Below are 18470 nucleotides of genomic sequence, written 5' to 3'. Positions count from 1 at the left end.
CAGTGTTCTTCTGCTTAGAAGGGCTTCAGGTGTGGGTGTGTTGAGTGAGGGTCTGTGATGACATCTCCTGAACTCCGCTGAAGATGTTGCCTAGCCTGGTAAGGAAACCAACCCACAAGCTCAGAGAACGAACCTCCCCCCTCAGACCCTTTTTTTTGTAAAGAGCTCTGAAGGTAGACTAAAGTTGTCAAAATGGTCAAGCCAGGTAAGAGGTTTTATCTAAATTTATGAAAGATTAGATGCAAATAATAATGATGATGATGATGATGATGATGATGATGATGATAAAAAAGTTGGAAGGGACCTTAGAGGTTATCTAGTCCAACCCCCTCAGGCAGGAAACCCTATAACATTTCAGACAAATGGCTGTCCAGTCTCTCCTTAAAAACTTCCATTCTTGGAGCATTCACCGCTTCTGGAGGCAGGTTGTTCCACTGGTTAATTGTTCTAACTGTCAGGAAGTTTCTCCTTAGTTCTAGGTTGCTTCTCTCCTTGACGAGTTTCCATCCGTTGCTTCTTGTCCTGCCCCTCCGGTCCTTTCGAGAATAGCTTGACTCCCTCTTCTTTGGGGCCGCCCCTGAGATACTGGAACACTGCTATCATGTCCCCCCCTTGTCCTTCTCTTCATTAAATATTAAACTGTTTTTTCAAACAGAAGCATTATGTGGCCGGGTGAAACAATAGGAGAAAGAATACAGGTAGTCCTCGACATAGAACCGCAGTTGAGCCCAACATTTATTTTGCTAAGTGACATATTTCTTAAGTGAATGTTGTCCCATTTTGCGACCTTGCTTGCCACAGTTGTTAAGTGAATCGCTGCAGTTGTTAAATGAGTGGCACCTTTGTTAAGTGAATCGGGCTTCCCCAACTGACTTGGCTTGTTAGAAGCCGATCACGTGGCCCTGGGGCCCTGCAACCATCACAGACACGAGTCAGTTGCTGAGCGTCTGAATTTTGATCACGTGCTGCCACAGTTGCTAAGTGTGAAAAGCAGTCATAAGACACTTTTTTTCAGTGCCGTTGTAACTTTGAGCGGTCACTAAATGGATCTGTTGTAAGTTGAGGACCACCTGTATGGCCTCCTGAGAAAATGAAGGAGGTGCCAAGATCCTGTTGTAAGAGGCTGATGGACCATAAAAAGCAGCTTTCCAGATGTTATTGAACTAAACGTTTTCCTGAAAATAAGACCGGGTCTTATATTAATTTTTGTTCCAAAAAATATTTTCTGGTTAGGTCTTATTTTCGGGGAAATACGGTGCTAAATGCGTCTGGCTGACGATCTTAACTGGAGTTTATTTTTTGGGGTGGGGCTTATATTACAAGCTTTCTGAAAAAACACGCTAGGGCTTATTTTCCAGTTGGGTCTTGTTTTGGGGAAAACACGGTAATAACACATAGCATTTTCAAGTCACCATTCAGAGGGTGAGATTTGAGGGGAGTTATAATCCAGTCATACCTTCAGAGCCACTGGTTTGCTCCTTTCTGATATTCCCCTGTAACTTTGCACACTTCCCGTCACGGTTCCGACTAACGAACCCAACCAAGCAAACACTTTCAAGACATCCCGATCTCTCTCTCTCTTTTTTTTTTAAAGATTTTTTATTGATTTTAATAAGGTTGGGGAGAGGGGTAAAGGGGTGGGAATTAGGGTTAGGGTACAGGGAAAGTTGGGGGTGAGGGTTCGGTTTTCCCCAATAACATTCAATATTTGGCAAACAGCATATTGTCTGGGTAAAGGTAAAGGTGAAGGTTCCCCCGCACATGCGTGCTAGTCGTTTCCGACTCTAGGGGCCAGTGCTCATCTCCGTTTCAAAGCCGAAGAGCCAGCGCTTGAGGACGTCTCCGTGGTCATGTGGCCGGCATGACTAGACACCAAAGGCGCACGGAACGCTGTTACCTTCCCACCGCAGTGGTCCCTATTTTTCTACTTGCATTTTTACGTGCTTTCGAACTGCTAGGTTGGCAGAAGCTGGGACGAGTAACAGGCGCTCACCCTGTTACGCGGCACTTGGGATTTGACCCGCCAAACTGCCGACCTTCTGAACAACAAGCTCAGCGTCCTAACCCACTGAACCACTGCATCCCTTTATTGTCTGGGTAGATATATATAAATAAAAATGATAAAGCTACCGTAATAGTTAACAATAATAAGCATAGTAGGTTATCATAAACACTATTAAGTTTTAAATGTATAATATTTTTCTTAACTAAAATAAATTCAAAATGACATATCGCATTCCTTTCTCTCCAATTTCTTTATCTAGCCATTGATAAAATTTATTCCAAGTTCTATAGTAAACTGAATGCTCTTTCTCTTTAATCTCTAAAGTTAATCTATCCATTTCTGCAAAATCTAATATTTTCTTAATACTTCTTTAGTTGGTAACTTTTCATTTTTCCAATATTGGGCATACATAATTCTAGCTGCTGTTAGGACAGGTAATATTCGATATCCACTCTCCTTGTCATAATTGGGACCTATAATTCCTAACAAAAACAATTCTGGTTTGAATTCTATTTGTTTCTTAGTCATCTTCTCCACCCATAAGTGTATCTTAAGCCAAAACCTTTTACCTTTAGGACATGTCCATCAGATATGATAGTAGGGACCTGGTCTTTGATTACATTTCCAACAAACATTTGAAGTATTTTTAAACATTTTTGCTAGTCTCACTGGTGTCATGTGCCATCTATAAAACATTCTGATCTCTTAATGTCAAACTTTATTGAGTACATCATTTTGGCACTTATGAAAGCAAAACCAGCTCTGGCAAAACCCCACCCAAGCCCTACATAGCGAAAGCATAGAATTCTCTCTCCGCTCTGGATCAGGTCACGATGCCCAGTTAGATGCAGCAATATTGTTATGAGAAAGTATCTGGGTCTGGCCAGACATCTGGTAATTGTCCTTGGTTCCCATGGTCCGCTTCCTTAATCTTTGAAGTCTGCACTGCCCCCTGAGTTTGTTGGCAAGCCGAAAAGCAATAACCATTGCAGCAGGGGGAAAAAATCCTGCTTCAAAACTTGACACTTCATGCTTACTTTTGTTTCATCCTCATTTACCTTCCAGATATCCTTTTGGCCACCACTCCCAATGCCGAGACATGTTTTGCTCGACAGCTTAATTCTTCAGACAACAACAATCAGTGCCTCCTTGCATCTAATGGGAATATCTTACTGCAGTTGCTGAACCCACAGCGGCCTGGAGCGATTGATAATCAGCCGCTTGTCACGCAAGAGCCCGTGAAGGTAAGCTTCTTACAAGTAAAAAACAGTACAGGTAGCTCTCAACGTACGACCACAATTGAACCCAAAATTTCTGTTGTTAAATGAGACGTTCGTTAAGTGAGTTTTGCCCCATTTTACGAGTTTTCTCGCCACAGTTATTAAGTGAATCACTGCAGTTGATAAGTTAGTAACACGGTTGTTAAGTGAATATGGCTTCCCAAATTGACTTTGCTTGTCAGAAGGTCCCAAAATGTGATCTCATGACCCTGGGACACGGCATCCGTCATAAATATGAGTCAGTTGCCTAGTGTCTGAATTTTGATCACATGATCAAGGGGATGCTGCAACATAACTGTGAAAAATGATCATAAGTCACATTTTTCAGCGCCCTTGTAATTTTGAATGGTTATTACATGAACAGTTGTAAATCGAGGACAACCTGCACAGATAGTCCTCAACTTACAACCATTTATTTAGTGACTGTTCAAAGTTACAGCAGCATTTAAGAACCTGACTTATGGCCATTTTTCACATTTGTAGCATCCCCATGGTAATGTGATCAAAATTTAGACACAATCCTGCCCTGCCCTCCTTTCCCCTGCCCCCCCTTCTCCTGCCAGGTTAGTGAATGCTGCTGCGTGGAGGAAGGAGCAAGGGATTGCTAGACTGGCTGGGAAACTCTCGCAGAATATTGAAAATGAAGATCACATGACAGCAGCGACAGCCCAGCCATAGAGCAACAGCCAGTAGCACTGAAGCAGTCACAACATCCCTAAATTTCACTCCCTTGGGAATCATAGGTCCCCGATTTTGGATACATTCTGTAAGTTAGTGCACGTAAGATATCTTCATTCAAAGATTGATGCACCGCTTTGCCCAGGTAAAGGTCATGACAACAACATATTGAGTCAGAAATAATGAGATTAAAATACCTGACTGAAAAATAGTATCTTAAACTGCCAATATGGAGATGGTAATTTGATACTGGAGAACAGCATTCCAAAGCCCTTCTTTTCACTCCATTCTGCTATTCCATAAGGAAGATACTTGAAAAAAACCGACCTGTGAGGATCTTAAACAGCGATGGGTATTCTGTGTTATAACAGTTTCCAGCAACCCTGACTGTTGGCTTTATAAGCAGGCTGCACCTTTTCAGCTCCTATTTCAAGGCAAGGGTGAACTGGGATAAGGAAAACACTCTTTTTTCCCAAGTATTTTGAGCTTTAAAAATATACAGCATCTCCATGAAAAGGGCTTTGGAACCGAATCACTAGTCAGCATGAATGGAGCGATGAGAACTAACTGTGAGGTACCATTTAAATTGGGGCAGCTGAGTTCTGCCCTAATCAAGTTGTGCTTAAGATGTTTGCAAAACTTTTTTTTTTTTTGGCTTATTTAATTAATTTAAACTCTGCTCTTTAGCCAGAGGCTAAGCAAGTGAAATCGGTTTGCACTCAGGAAACATTAAAAATTGAGAAAAAGAGATGGGGAGGAAAAAAAAAAAAGTCAGCATGACGCTCAGACTCTTGCTAACGCTTTCATCTCCAGGGTTAGAAAAAGAAGTGGTTCCTTGCCAGAAGAAACCACAAAATGACCACGATGAACAAGCATGCAAATAATCCAAACCCTTTTAATGACCAGGTCTTTTTTGTGAAATGGGATGGTCTCTCTAATGTTGCTCAGCCTATGGCAGGGGTAGGCAACCTCGGCTCTTTTATGACTCGTGGACTTCAACTCCCAGAATTCCTGAGCCAGCCAAGCTGGCTCAGGAATTCTGGGAGTTGAAGTCCACGAGTCATAAAAGAGCCGAGGTTGCCTACCCCTGGCCTATGGTATTAATCTGCATTCATTTTTTACGTGGTTCAGGATTTGTAATCTTTCGAGAAATTTGATAAAAGGGAAATTCAGAATCTGATTTCCCCCCCTTTTTTTCCTGTTTTGGAAGGCTCCATCGTTGACTCTGGAAGGCGGGCGATTAAAACCATCACCCCAATTAATCCAAGGGAAAAATTATGAAATTGTCCCAGAACCGGTATGGAGAGCCCTCTATCATTGGTACGGAGCGAACCTGTCTTTGCCACGACCGGTATGTACTGAAAATGGGCAACGGTCCTCTAGGAGGTTGTTAGTCTCAATCGGATTCATCAGAATATGTGAACTGAATTCTTTTAATATTCCTAATTGTCACCAAAGCCCTTGCTGATTGCTTAATGTACGGTACATTAGTTGACTAAAGATGTAGATACAGTGGTAAGGTCAGTGCTTTTTTTCTAAAAGAAAAAGGTGCCGGAACTCACACATGTCATACAACCCACCTTGCCTACCCTACAAGGTTCCATCCAAAAAAAGGTGCTGGAACTCTGTTCTGAGCATTCTATGAGAAAAAAAGCCCTGGGTAAGGTAAAGGTAAAGGTAAAGGTTCCCCCGCACATGCGTGCTAGTCGTTTCCAACTCTAGAGGCCGGTGTTCATCTCCGTTTCAAAGCCGAAGAGCCAGCGCTTGTCTGAGGACGTCTCTGTGGTCCTGTGGCTGGCACTGTTACCTTCCCACCGTAGTGGTCCCTATTTTTCTACTTGCATTTTTACGTGCTTTCGAACTGCTAGGTTGGCAGAAGCTGGGACGAGTAACAGGCACTCATTCTGTTACGCGGCACTCGGGATTTGACCCTCCAAACTGCCAACCTTCTGATCGACAAGCTCAGCGTCCTAACCCACTGAGCCACCGCGTCCCTGATACAGTGGTACTTCGGTACAAAAAAACCACAACACTGAATACCAAACAAATTTTTCCCATAAGGAATAATGGAATGAGTCACAAGGCAGCCAACACCCACAAGTTCTAGTTTGTGCATTGAGTATCAAACAAACGATGAGTACCGGGTCGAAATTTTCCCACTCAAAACCGGCCTACATTTATTGTTGTTTGCAAGCCCATTGTTCTCTGTGGGTCGAAGTCAACAACGGTTTCGAGGGAAAATATTACGGTTAACGTAACTATAATTTACAATATTTTCCCCCGAAACCGTTGTTTACATCGCCCCATAGAGAACAATGGGCTTGCTTAATGATTACTGCCAATAAAAAAAAAAGGTCAAATGGGGCATGATGACCCCCTTTATGACCATCAGGACTTACGACCGTATTTGGCAGGTACCATTATATTCATAAGTGAAGGACTGCTTGTAATTAAATGTTTATAGAGTTTTTAAAAAGTCAGAATAATTTGCCTGATCTCAGTTTAGTGGGAGGGAACACCCCTCCCCCCCATTTGAGACATTTATTTTATTTTTTTATTTAATAACATTTATATACCGCCCTTCTCCCTGAGGACTCAGGGCGGTTCACAGGGCAGAATAAAATAGCAAATACAAACATTAAAAAAAAAAGATTAAACAGTTGCCCTAGTTAAAAACAATATAAATACAACACTAAAAACCCCCATAAAAATTAAAAAACGAAAGATAAAACAACCCCAACACTCCCCCTCAGGCTAGGCCGGCTTGTACAAACAGGAATGTCTTGAGATCGCGGCGAAAGGAGCGAAGATCGGGCGCCGTCCGGAGCTCTACCGGTAGCTGATTCCACAGCTCCGGAGCGCCCACAGAGAAGGATCTCCCCCTGGGGGCCACCAATCGACATTCTCTGATCGGTGGCACCCTGAGGAGGCCCTCTCTGTGGGAACGCACAGGGCGCAGGGAGCTTGATGCCGGCAGCAGATGTTCCCTGAGGTACTCCGGCCCCATGCCATGGAGTGCTTTGAATACCGTTACCAGTACCTTGAATCTCACCCGGAAGACAACTGGCAACCAATGCAGCTCACGGAGCAGAGGTGTAACGTGGGAGTATCGGGAGACTCCCAACACCACTCTCGCGGCTGCATTCTGTACCAGTTGGAGCTTCCGAGTGGTCCTCAAGGGCAGCCCCATGTAGAGAGCGTTGCAGTAGTCCAGACGAGAGGACACGAGCGCATGAGTGACCGTGCATAGATCATCCCGGCTAAGATAGGGCCGCAACTGATGCACCAGGCGAACCTGTGCGAAGGCCCCCCTAGTCACGGCTCCTATATGATCTTCCAAGGTGAGCCGTGAATCTAGGAGGACCCCCAAGTTGCGAGCCCTATCTACGGGGGGTAATAATTCACCCCCCATAGCTAGAGGTGGAATGTCCGAATAAACCCGGGATGAAGGTATGCAAAGCCACTCAGTCTTGTCGGGGTTGAGCTGGAGTCTGTTCCTCCCCATCCAGACCCGAACCGCCTCCAGGCAACGGGACATCACGTTGAGGGCATCACTGGGGTGGTTTGGGGTCGAAAAGAAAAGTTGGGTATCATCAGCGTACTGATGATACCCAACTCCAAAGCCACGAATGATCTCACCCAGCGGCTTCATGTAGATGTTGAACAGGAGAGGCGAGAGGACCGACCCCTGAGGAACTCCACAAATGAGAGACCTCGCGGTCGACCTCTGCCCCCCTGCCAACACCGACTGCGAACGTCCCAAGAGATAGGAGGAGAACCACTGTAAAACTGTGCCTCCCACTCCCAATCCCCTGAGACGCCGCAGCAAGATACCATGGTCGATGGTATCGAAAGCCGCCGAGAGGTCTAATAGGACTAGGACAGAGGAATGGCCCCTGTCCCGAGCCCTCCAGAGATCATTCACCAGCGCGACCAATGCCGTCTCCGTGCTGTGCCCGGGCCTGAAACCCGATTGGTACGGGTCTAGATAATCCGCTTCATCCAGGACCAGAGGGAGCTGATGCGCCACCACACTCTCAACAACCTTCGCAAGAAAGCGAAGGTTGGAGACAGGACGAAAGTTGTTCAATACAGCCGGGTCCAGGGCAGGCTTCTTGAGGAGAGGCCTCACCACCGCCTCCTTCAAGACGGCGGGGAAGATACCCTCACTCAAAGAAGCCGATATAACTGCCTGGAACCAGCTGCGTGTCCTCTCCCGGGCTGCATAAACCAGCCAGGAAGGGCACGGGTCCAGTAAACATGTGGTGGTGCTCAGCCTCCCCATGATCCTGTCCACTTCCTCCGGAGTCACAGAATCAAACTCCTCCCAGATGATATCGACAAGACCACCCGTGTCCTGATCGTCAGACTCTGCCCAGTCAGAGTCCAAACCGGTCCGAATCCGAGCGATTTTGTCCGACAGATGTTGGTTAAACTCCTCGGCACGTCCCTGCAAGGGATCCTCCCTCACCTCCTGATTTAGGAGGGAGCGAGTCACCCTAAACAGGGCAGCCGGGCGATTATCTGCGGACGCAATAAGGGTGGCGAAGTGGTTGGACCTCGCCTCCCTAATTGCAGCGAGATAAGACCTAGTATAGGCTCTTAGTCGCAATCGGTCGGGTTCGGATCGGCTGGACCTCCAACCGCTCTCTAGGCCCCGTCTCCGACGCTTCATCTCCCGGAGCTCCGCAGAAAACCATGGAGCCCGGCGGGATCTGCACCGGGTCAGGGGCCGCAAGGGTACAACTCGGTCAAGGGCCTCAGTGGCCGTCCTTGTAATCTTCAGGGCAATTGTCTCTAATTGTGGTATGTGGGACTCTCTAGCCAATATAAATCTATTTTGCTAGATAGAAGTGATACAGCATAACACCTGGGATGCATCAGGTAGGGGAAAAAAAGCTGATCGGGGATTTTTGATATCTCCCAGCATATGTTTTCCATTAAAATATCCCCTTCAACTCATTCTGCTTTTATTCATAACCCCAGAGTGTTGATTTTTTTTAAAAAAAATACACCCACGTACAAAATTGGATATCTTTTTGGCTTGGTAAGTTAGCTCTGTGCCAAAATGGGTATTATAGTGCTAAATGTGCATTTTTAAGAGGTTACGATTGTGAGGGAATTTTTTTTTTGTTTCTCCACAAGTACAGTGGAATCTTAAAGCAGAGTTGGGGAAGTAATGGGATAATGCTAATAAAAAAATAAGAATTTCCATCTGCCGGCACAAGGTTAATAGATTAGAGCCTGCTGTTTCATCGTCGTCTGTTGGCAACTAAGCACATGGGCACAGGATGGAAGGAAAGAGTAATAAACAGCCTGACCTGTGTGGCACTTTATGTGATGTCCATGAGACAGTGAATCTGGCTAGTTTTAATGAGCCTAACCATATAGCTTGTTCTGCAGCATGGGTTTGACCCCCGCCATCTCCCTGAACTTCGGATCATTCACAAAAGAGAATTGGTGAAACCCATCACCCATCTGCAGATTTGTACATTGGAGAAACAAAACAACCACTTCACAAAGGCGTGGCACAGCATAGGACGGCGATAGCGAACCTTTTAGAGACCCAAGTGTCCAAACTGCAAGACAAAACCCACTTATGTATCATCTGGTGCCAGGTGGATGTGGCCCATTGGGTGGGCGTGACCCATTGGGTAGGCATGACCCATTGGGTGGGAGTGGCTGCGGTGGTAACGGCAGACTGGGTGGGGTTAAAAAGTTCAATCACTCAGTTGCAAATTTGCGAGATCTTTTTTTCCCCCCGCGAGAAGTTGAAATTGATTGATTGAAACTTTTTTTTTTTTGCACACGGCGGTGGAGCCTTGGTGGAGCAGTGGGCTAATGCCTCCTTAAGTAACACCAGCTGCCTGCAATTAGTGCAGGTTCGCATCCCACCAGGCTCAAGGTTGACTCAGCCTTCCATCCTTCCCAGGTAGGTAAAATGAGGACCCAGATTGTTGGGGGCAATAAGCTGACTTTGTAATAATGCTGCTTGGGGGGGGTGTGAAAGCCCTAATAAGCAGGCATATACATAGAATGAAGGCTACTGCTAAGCTTGTAAGCCGCCCTGAGTCTTCGGAGAAGGGCGGGATATAAATGGAATTAAAATAAAAAATAAAAATAAAAATAAACGAACAGCTTTTATAAAACCTAGCTGAAGGCCCGGGACTGGGGCAACGGCATACATGCCTACAGAGAAGGCTCTGCGTGCCACCTGTTGCACGCGTGCCACAGGTTCGCCACCGTGCATAGGCGAACAAACCCATCAGGGCAAGGGTCAGCAGCCCATCTGCATTTTAAAGACGAGAGATCACTCTTTTGAAAGCAAAGTCCACATTCTGGACTTAACGACCGTTGCAGCCTCCCCAGGGTCACATGATCAAAATTCAGCTGCTTGGCGACCGACTCATATTTATGAAAGTTGCAGCGTCCCGTGCGTGTGTGTGCGTGTGCGCGTGTGCGCGCACGTGCGTGTGACGCGACCCCCTTCTCCGAGCTTCTGACGAGGGTGTATTCACTTAACAACCGTGGGACTAACTTAACGACCGCAGCGATCCGCTTAACGACGGTGGGGGGAAAGGTCATAAAATGGGCCAAAAAAAATCAGCAGAAACCTTGGGCTCCATTGTGGTCGTAAGTCGAGGACAACCTGTATTGCTCAAGACAAAACCAAACCAAAAACCCCAAGAGCCTTGGTGGAGCAGTGGGCTAATGCCTCCTTAAGTAACCCCAGCTGCCTGCAATGAGTGCAGGTTCGAGTCCCACCAGGCTCAAGGTTGACTCAGCCTTCCATCCTTCCCAGGTAGGTAAAATGAGGACCCAGATTGTTGGGGGCAATAAGCTGACTTTGTAATAATGCCGCTTGGGGGAGGCCGAAAGCCCTAATAAGCAGGCATATACATAGAATGAAGGCTATTGCTAAGCACATTGGTTTGTGCTTTAAATTGTAAGCCGCCTTGAGTCTTCAGAGAAGGGCGGGATATAAATGGGATTAAAATTAAAAAAAAAATTAAATTAAACTCCTTCCTCCTGGATTGCTGATCTGCCTCTCTGTTTCCTCCCCGCCCTGCAGGTGATCAGAAACAGCGCCAGGGGCCTGCCTGAGCTGGAGCTGTTTCCACGGTACCTGCTCTTCCTGAGACAGCAGCCAGCCACCCGGACGCAGCAGTCCAACGTCTGGGTGAACATGGGTATGATGAGCCTCAGGCTGTTTCCCCACCATTGGCCGAGAGGTAACGTAAGACTACAGCAAGAACCCAGCTGTGCCGTAGTTCTCGAGGGGAGGCCGGCTCCACCGCCCAGACTTGGACGCCTGTGCTGCCACAGTGCTTGTAAATGATGCTAATGAAACCTTAAAAGCACGGTTGGTGATGGTTGACCCTCCCCTACTCCCCCCCCTTTCCAAAAATGATTCAAAACTCTTATCAAAGGCCACGGAAGCGTTCGGGCGCTTTTCTTTTCTTGGTTCGAACCAAACACAGTGCTAGGCTGCAGAGGGATAGAATCAAGATAACGTGAAGTACTAATACCACTTTACAAGGCCTTGGTAAGGCCACACCTGGAATACTGCATCCAGTTTTGGTCACCACGGTGTAAAAAAGATGTCAAGACTCTAGAAAGACTACAGAGAAGAGCAACAAAGATGATCAGGGGGCTGGAGGCTAAAACATATAAGGAACAGTTGCTGGAATTGGGTATGTGTAGTTTAATGAAGAGAAGGGTGAGGGGTGACATGATAGCAGTATTCCAATATCTCAGGGGCTGCCACAGAGAAGAGGGAGTCAAGTTATTCTCCAAAGCATCTGAAAGCAGTACAAGAAGCAACGGATGGAAACTAGTCAAGGAGAGAAGCAACCTAGAACTAAGGAGAAACTTCCTGACAGTTAGAACAATTAACCAGTGGAACAACCTGCCTCCAGAAGTGGTGAATGCTCCAACACTGGAAGTTTTTAAGAAGAGACTGGACAGCCATTTGTCTGAAATGGTATAGGGTTTCCTGCCTGAGTAGGGGATTGGACTAGATGACGTCCAAGGTCCCTTCCAACAACTTCTTCTTCTTCTTCTTCTTCTTCTTCTTCTTCTTCTTCTTCTTCTTCTTCTTCTTCTTCTTCTTCTTCTTCTTCTTCTTCTTCTTCTTCTTCATTATTATTATTATTAATTATTATTATTCTTATTATTCTTATTATTATTGGCGAGGCCACACTTGGGACGTCGTCGTTTCCAGTTCTGCTCAACACAGTACAAAAAACAAAAGTTGCAATTCTGGAAAGAGAAGAGCGGAGAAGAGCAAGACAAAAATGATTAGGGGTCTGGAGACTAAATTGTGCGATGAACAGTTGAGGGAGTTACGTCTATACTATCGGAGGGAAGGATTAAGGGGGACGTGATAAGTGTCTTCTAGTACTTGGGGGAGCTGTCTCAAACAAAAGGAAATCGACTTGTACTCTAAGGCAGGGGTCCCCAACCCCCGGTCCGTGGACCGGTAGGTACCGGGTCGCAGCACGCCAGCAGCCAGTCCACACAAACAAGCAAAGCCCCATCTGTGGGATGCAGACAGCACACCAAACCACGCACAGTCCGGTACGTGGAAAAACCTTTATCCATGGAACCGGTCCCTGGTGCCCAAAAGGTTGGGGACCTCTGCCCTAAGGTACGAGAAGGCAAGACGAGAAATAATGGGTGAAAGCTTGTTAAAGAGAGATCCAACCTAGAATTGAGGAGAGATTTTTCTGACAGTGAGGACAACTAATCAGTGGAACAGCTTGCTACCAGGAGTTCTGGGCGCTCGGTCACTGGAGGTTTTCAGAAATAGAACAGACAACCATTTGACCAGGATGGTATAAGGTTTCTTGCCTTGAGCAATGGGTTGGACTAGAAGACCTCCGAGGTCCCTCCCAGCTCTATGGTTCCATGTTCTAACGGAAAAGCGAACTCTTGCTTCTGATGCTGATGTTCTGGGATATCTAGCATGGTGCCTGGGATGAGGAGGGTGTGGGAATCTCCTGGTTCATTGGCCCTTCTTCACCTTTCTGCATTAGCTTTCTTTCTACAGATGCCTCCCAAACCTTCGTAGGAAGTACCAATGCTTGGTATTCCAAGCGACTCTGGGCGGTTGGCAATGCAATAAAAGGACAATTTATAACTATTAAAAACAGTTTAAAATTAGAAGAGTTTTCTTTTTTTAAAAAAAAATAAGCTATGGAGGACCAATCAAAGAAGAATTGTCTCCTGTGAGGGGGGAGGGGAAAGGGGGGGCAAACCCTTATTCTTCCTGCTGGCCTCGTGGGAATTTGGCTGCAAAGCCCCCCTTCCTCCTTGTCACAATTCTCCTCTGCCGGCAACAGTCTTCCTTGGGATGGGAGCAAAGCTGGCGAGCTCCAGGTGCTTTTGATAAGAAGCTCAAGGCATCTGGGAAAAAGTCTTTTTTCAAGGTCTGGCCTTGGGACTAGATAATGGGTGAATTCCTGTAATCAAAATGATATTAGCTGGGAAAGCGAGGTCTTTGGAAGAAATGCAGGATGTTGTGTTGACCTTTAATAAGAGTTTGCTTAAACGCTCATTCTAAATCTTCAACTTTGGGTGTGTGTGTGTGTGTGTGTGTGTGTGTGTGTGTTTTAATGCTTCTGCCACCTGTAAAAAAGAGGGGGGAGGGCCTTAGGAAATCCCCCCTCCCCCTCAATTGGTTAAAATCAGTGGCTCGTGGCTTAATCTGAATATAACAAAATCCAGCTAGCTACCTATCAAAACCCCTTACTGAATATCTTGTGGTCAGAGCTGCTTTGCCTTCCAACACATCAAACCACCACCCCCCTCCCCCCGAAAAAAAAAATTTTTTTTGGAAGAGAACATGATCTGAACGTGATTTGGCGTTTGTTCGCTCGGCACTAATGGTGGAATCAACCCACGAATCGTGAGCCTGCCCTCCATCCCGACATGCTTTCTTGCTGTAATCTTATTCTTAATCTCTCGCTTTTGGACTGCGGGGGGGGGGGGGGAGGGGGAAATGGCTTTGTATTATATACAGAGAGAGCCGGTGCTTTGCTTGATGGTGAGGATGGGGGAAAAAAATCCACGGGGTAAAAGGGAAGAGATGCTTGCTGCCGTACGAAGAAATTGAAAATTCAAATTTTGCTGTTTTTCTTTAACCTGCATGCAAATGCGTCAGGGGGGTCTGGCCTTGTTTGGATTAAGCTGGATGCTTAAGTTAATTGTTATTGGTTATTGCAAGAGCAGGCATGTTTCTCCCCCCCCCCCCAATCAAATATTTATTTATTTATTTATTTATTTTTATAAACCGCCCTTCTCCCGAGGGACTCGGGGCGGTGTACAGAGTAAGGTAGGTATACAGATTGAACAATAGTGAAAAACAATAGTAAAAACAAACTGGGACCCCAATATGGCCGCCTTATGCATTGACCCAGGTTGGAGAAGAACTCACCAAGACAGTAAAGTTATTTTTTACTTATTTATGTCCCGCCTTTATTATTTTTACAAATGAAAAGGTGGAGAACATCCCCAAGCGTGCCTTCTTCCTCCTATTTTCCTCACAACAGCCCTGTGAGACAGATTGACCCTATCCAAAATCTGGCTTTCGTGACTAAAGCAGAATTTGAATTCATGGTCTCCTGCTTTAAAATGACAGTTGGCTTCTAGATTTGTGACTTATGACCACTTTTCACACTTAAGACCGTTGGAGCATCCCCATGATCACGCGATGAAAACTCAGATGCTTGGCAGCTGATTCATATTTATGACGGTCGCAGTGTCCCGGGGTCACCTGATCACTTTTTGCAACCTTCTGACAAGCAAAGACAAAGGGGAAGCCAGATTCACTTAACAACCATGTTACTAACTTAACAACCGCAGTGATTCACTTAAGAACTGTGGCAAGAAAGGTCATAAAATGAGGCAAAACTCAACTTTAAAAATGTCTCACTTAGCAACAGAAATTTGGGGCTCAATTGTGGTCATAATTCAAGGACCACCTATAGTCCTACTGACTACTAAAACAATTAGTAGTTTTTTTTATTAATATTATTATTATAGCTAGGCACAGTACCAAAAACAAGAAATGCACACTGCAACCTGAGTTAAGTTCACAACTAAAATATGGAGCCTCAATAATAACCCTTAAAGGCTGTAAACCTCCCCACAACCACCAAAAAAAAATAACAATTAAGCCTTATCTCTAAATAACAAAATCTGCAGGAGGAATTATTTATTTTGTGCTGTGATCTCCGTTTTTATAAAGCAGGTAGGATGTAATAATTCCTGCTAGAGTGTCTGAGATGCCTAGCATTTCAAAATGTTACTTTTTAATTAAGGGGGAAAAAGACTTCATAAAACCTTATAAGACCACGTTTGGAATACCGTATCCAGATTTTGGTCACCACACGACCAAAAAAGATGTTGAGACTTTGAAAAAAAAGTGCAGAGAAGAGCAACTAAGAAGACTAAAGTATGAAGGACAGATGCGTCTGGAGTGATATTAACTTAAACTTAATATTTGTCAGAGGCAAATATTAAATTTTAGAACGTGTTTTATTGTTTAGGGCTGCTTGGTTTAATTTATTTTAATTTTTGTATATTATGTGTTGTATATAGTGTTTTAAATGCCCTGTACACCGCCCCGAGTCCTTCGGGAGAGGGGCGGTATATAAATCCAAATAATAAGTAAGTAAGTAAGTAAGTAAGTAGATAGATAGATAGATAGATAGATAGATAGATAGATAGATAGATAGATAGATAATAAATAAATAAATAAATAAATAAATAAATAAATAAATAAATAAATAAATAAATGCCTGAAGACCTAAAATATATGAAGAACTGTTGCAGGATTTGGGTATGGCCAGTCTAGAGAAAAGTAGGACTAGGGATGACATGGTAGCAGTAGTCCAGTATTTGAGGGGCTACCACAAGGCAGAGTGGAAGGGTGGGGGTCAACTTATTTCCCAAAGCAGCCGAAGGCAGGAGAAGAAACTACGGATGGAAACTCATCAAGGAGAGAAGCAACCCGGAATTAAGGAGAATTTTCCCGACAGTGAGAACCATTAACCAGTGGAACAACCTGCCTCCAGACGTTGTGGGTGCTTCATCACTGGAGGTTTTTAAGAATAGATTGGACAACCACTTGTCTGAGATGGTGTAGGTTCTCGTGCTTGAGCAGGGGGTTGGACTAGATGACCTCCAAGGTGTCTTCCAGCTCTATTCTATTCTAAAATCCTCCTGCTGCTGCAAGAAATAGTTCAGGAAGGGCAGCCATCAGTAGAAGGCAGGTGGACACCGGAAGAGGTGCAATTTGTCCCCTTTGGCTGCTCCGGTTTCATGAAAACGCTCCTGAAAGGATCAACCCAGGTTGGGGAAGAACCAGGAGGGAACCAACCCTAACCCTTTTTTTACACCTGTTGCCTTGATACCTGGAAATGATCCCATTTTGGCCACCTGCGTTTCTTCTTCCCGGACAAAGAGGTATCAGCTCAATATTTTCACTTACCCGATTTTTTTTCTTTGTCGAGAGGCCTGTGAGTTTATTCGAGTGCGAATCTGCACGTTCACTTTAGCCAGTCTTGTCTCTTGGATTTTTTTTTTCTGCCCGCTTTTGCTTCGGGCTCTGAATTTAGTGAGGGGGGCCAGCCGAACCACGCTTAAAAAAGACCAGCAAGTCCAGATCGACCCAAGAACGTTGATTTGCATGCTCTTGCGCAGGGCTCTGCAAACTCGGCGACTTTAAGGCTTGTGGACTTCGATGCCCGGAATGAGGAATTCTGGGCGTCGAAGTCCGCAAGCCTTCAAGTCGCCGAGTTTGCAAGAGCCGTACTGTATCTTGCCCCTTCGGCTCTTTAACCGCTGTTTTTCTCTCTGCTGGTGAACGTAGGGAACGTCCCTTCTCCCAGCGCCCCTTTGAAGAGGGTCTTGGCCTACACCGGCTGCTTTAGCCGTACCCAGACCGTCAAGGACATCCACGAATACCTGTCGCAGCGGCTGAGGATGAAAGAGGAGGATATGCGCCTGTGGCTGTACAACAGCGAGGTAAGGGCAGAAACGTGGCAGGTCCCCGTGGAGAAGAAACCGGTGGGCTCTCAGCCCAGGCGTGGTGACCAGAAGTTAAAATGGTGGGGTCCGAGGCCCGTTTTGGTATGAACGGCATTGGAGGGATGGGGACCCAAATTAGTAGTTCCACCTTTGATTACCGCTTAATCCAGAGATGCTGAGCCAGCCTCCTAGCCATGCTGGGATCTGCAGAGCCCGCCTGCAAATAGTCCTTGACTCACGAGCATTCGCGTCGTGACCTTTTGAAGTCACGACAGTGTTAAACAAATGAACTGTGCCTGGCCCTCCTGCTTACGACTTGCTGCATTCCTGTGGTCACGTGTCATCAGAATTTGGGTGCTTGGCAACGGACATCTATTTACGCGGGTCACCTTGTCCTAGGGCAGTGGTGGCGAACCTATGGCACGCGTGCCAGAGGCGGCACTCAGAGCCCTCTCTGTGGGCACCCGTGCCATCGCCCCAGCCCCGCCTCCCCCTGTGGCCCCTTCCTCACCAGCAGCCCCCCCAGAGGAGAGTTGCCCCCGGGTGCAGCCTGCGGAGAGCAGCGCAGCCAAGAATATGGCAGCTGGAGAGCAGGGACAAGACTTCCCTTGCACCCCATCCTACGATGATGCTAGGGGCGCAGCCGGAGGGCGTGGCTGCCATGGTGCTGCAGGGCTGCCTGGGCAATCTGCTGCGGTGAGCCCTGGAGGCAGTGGGAGGGGGAGAGTAGGGGCAGGGTGGGTGGAGCGGGCAGAGAGCGGGTGTGGGCCGGGGGCTGGGCGATTTTGGGGCACCCGGTCTCTAAAAGGTTCACCATCACTGTTAGGTAGATGACTATGGCCTAACTGCATATTGCTAAGCACATTGATTTGTGCTTTAGATTGTAAGCCGTCCTGAGTCTTCAGAGAAGGGCGGGATATAAATGGGATTAAAAAAAAAACTGGTTGGGTTGGCGATATATATATAAACTATGATTGTATTGTTGTAATAGAAACTGTATTGTATCACTTTAAATGTGTGATGATTGGCCAATGCTGTTTTTCCAACGGCCATAAGAGGGAGCTAGAGACATAGCTTCTCTCTCTCTCTGTTATTTTCTCTGTTACGTTTGCTGTTACTTGCTGATTATTGATTGCAATTTGCAACCTTCCCAGTCAGCTTTCCATCAGCAGTCAAAGCAAGGATGCCAGTGTAAGGACCCACTTCAACTAACCATCCCTCCCCGCAAGAAAGCAGAATTCTTGAAACAGGCATTGTCTCAAAAGGATACTAAGGATATTAGGGGGTCAGTGACAGTGGCGAGGTCAAAGAGAGATCTGGGGAAAAGCCCGCCCGAAACGGCATAGTTAAGCAAGCGATATTCCTCCTCCCAGCACAGTCACAATGTCCATTTGAAATCCAGCCAATCCACAGGTGGTCTGAAGAGCGGGTAGCTGGCACAGCTGGGCCGCATCTCGAGGTCTTCTCCAGCT

The 18470-nt window shown here is 46.1% G+C and overlaps 1 protein-coding gene across 3 annotated transcripts in view; it reads left to right on the top strand.

Moving 5' to 3' along the window:
- USP32 (ubiquitin specific peptidase 32) overlaps window positions 1-18470 on the top strand; it is a 206079-nt gene that overhangs the window by 147209 nt on the left and 40400 nt on the right. For 2 of the 3 annotated variants that reach the window (XM_083379650.1, XM_083379649.1), the window contains exons 14-17: window positions 3071-3249; window positions 5174-5314; window positions 11036-11294; window positions 16841-16995. In XM_083379650.1, coding sequence (XP_083235776.1) covers window positions 3071-3249; window positions 5174-5314; window positions 11036-11294; window positions 16841-16995 — 734 coding nt within the window. The remainder of the gene's footprint in view (window positions 1-3070; window positions 3250-5173; window positions 5315-11035; window positions 11295-16840; window positions 16996-18470) is intronic. The other variant, XM_083379651.1, reaches the window with a different exon arrangement.

This window comes from Vipera ursinii (assembly GCF_947247035.1).
Source record: "Vipera ursinii genome assembly, chromosome: 1".
Classification (NCBI taxonomy): domain Eukaryota; kingdom Metazoa; phylum Chordata; class Lepidosauria; order Squamata; family Viperidae; genus Vipera; species Vipera ursinii.
The sequence above is the reverse complement of the archived record's forward strand: the minus strand, read 5'-3'. Positions and strand labels throughout refer to the sequence as shown.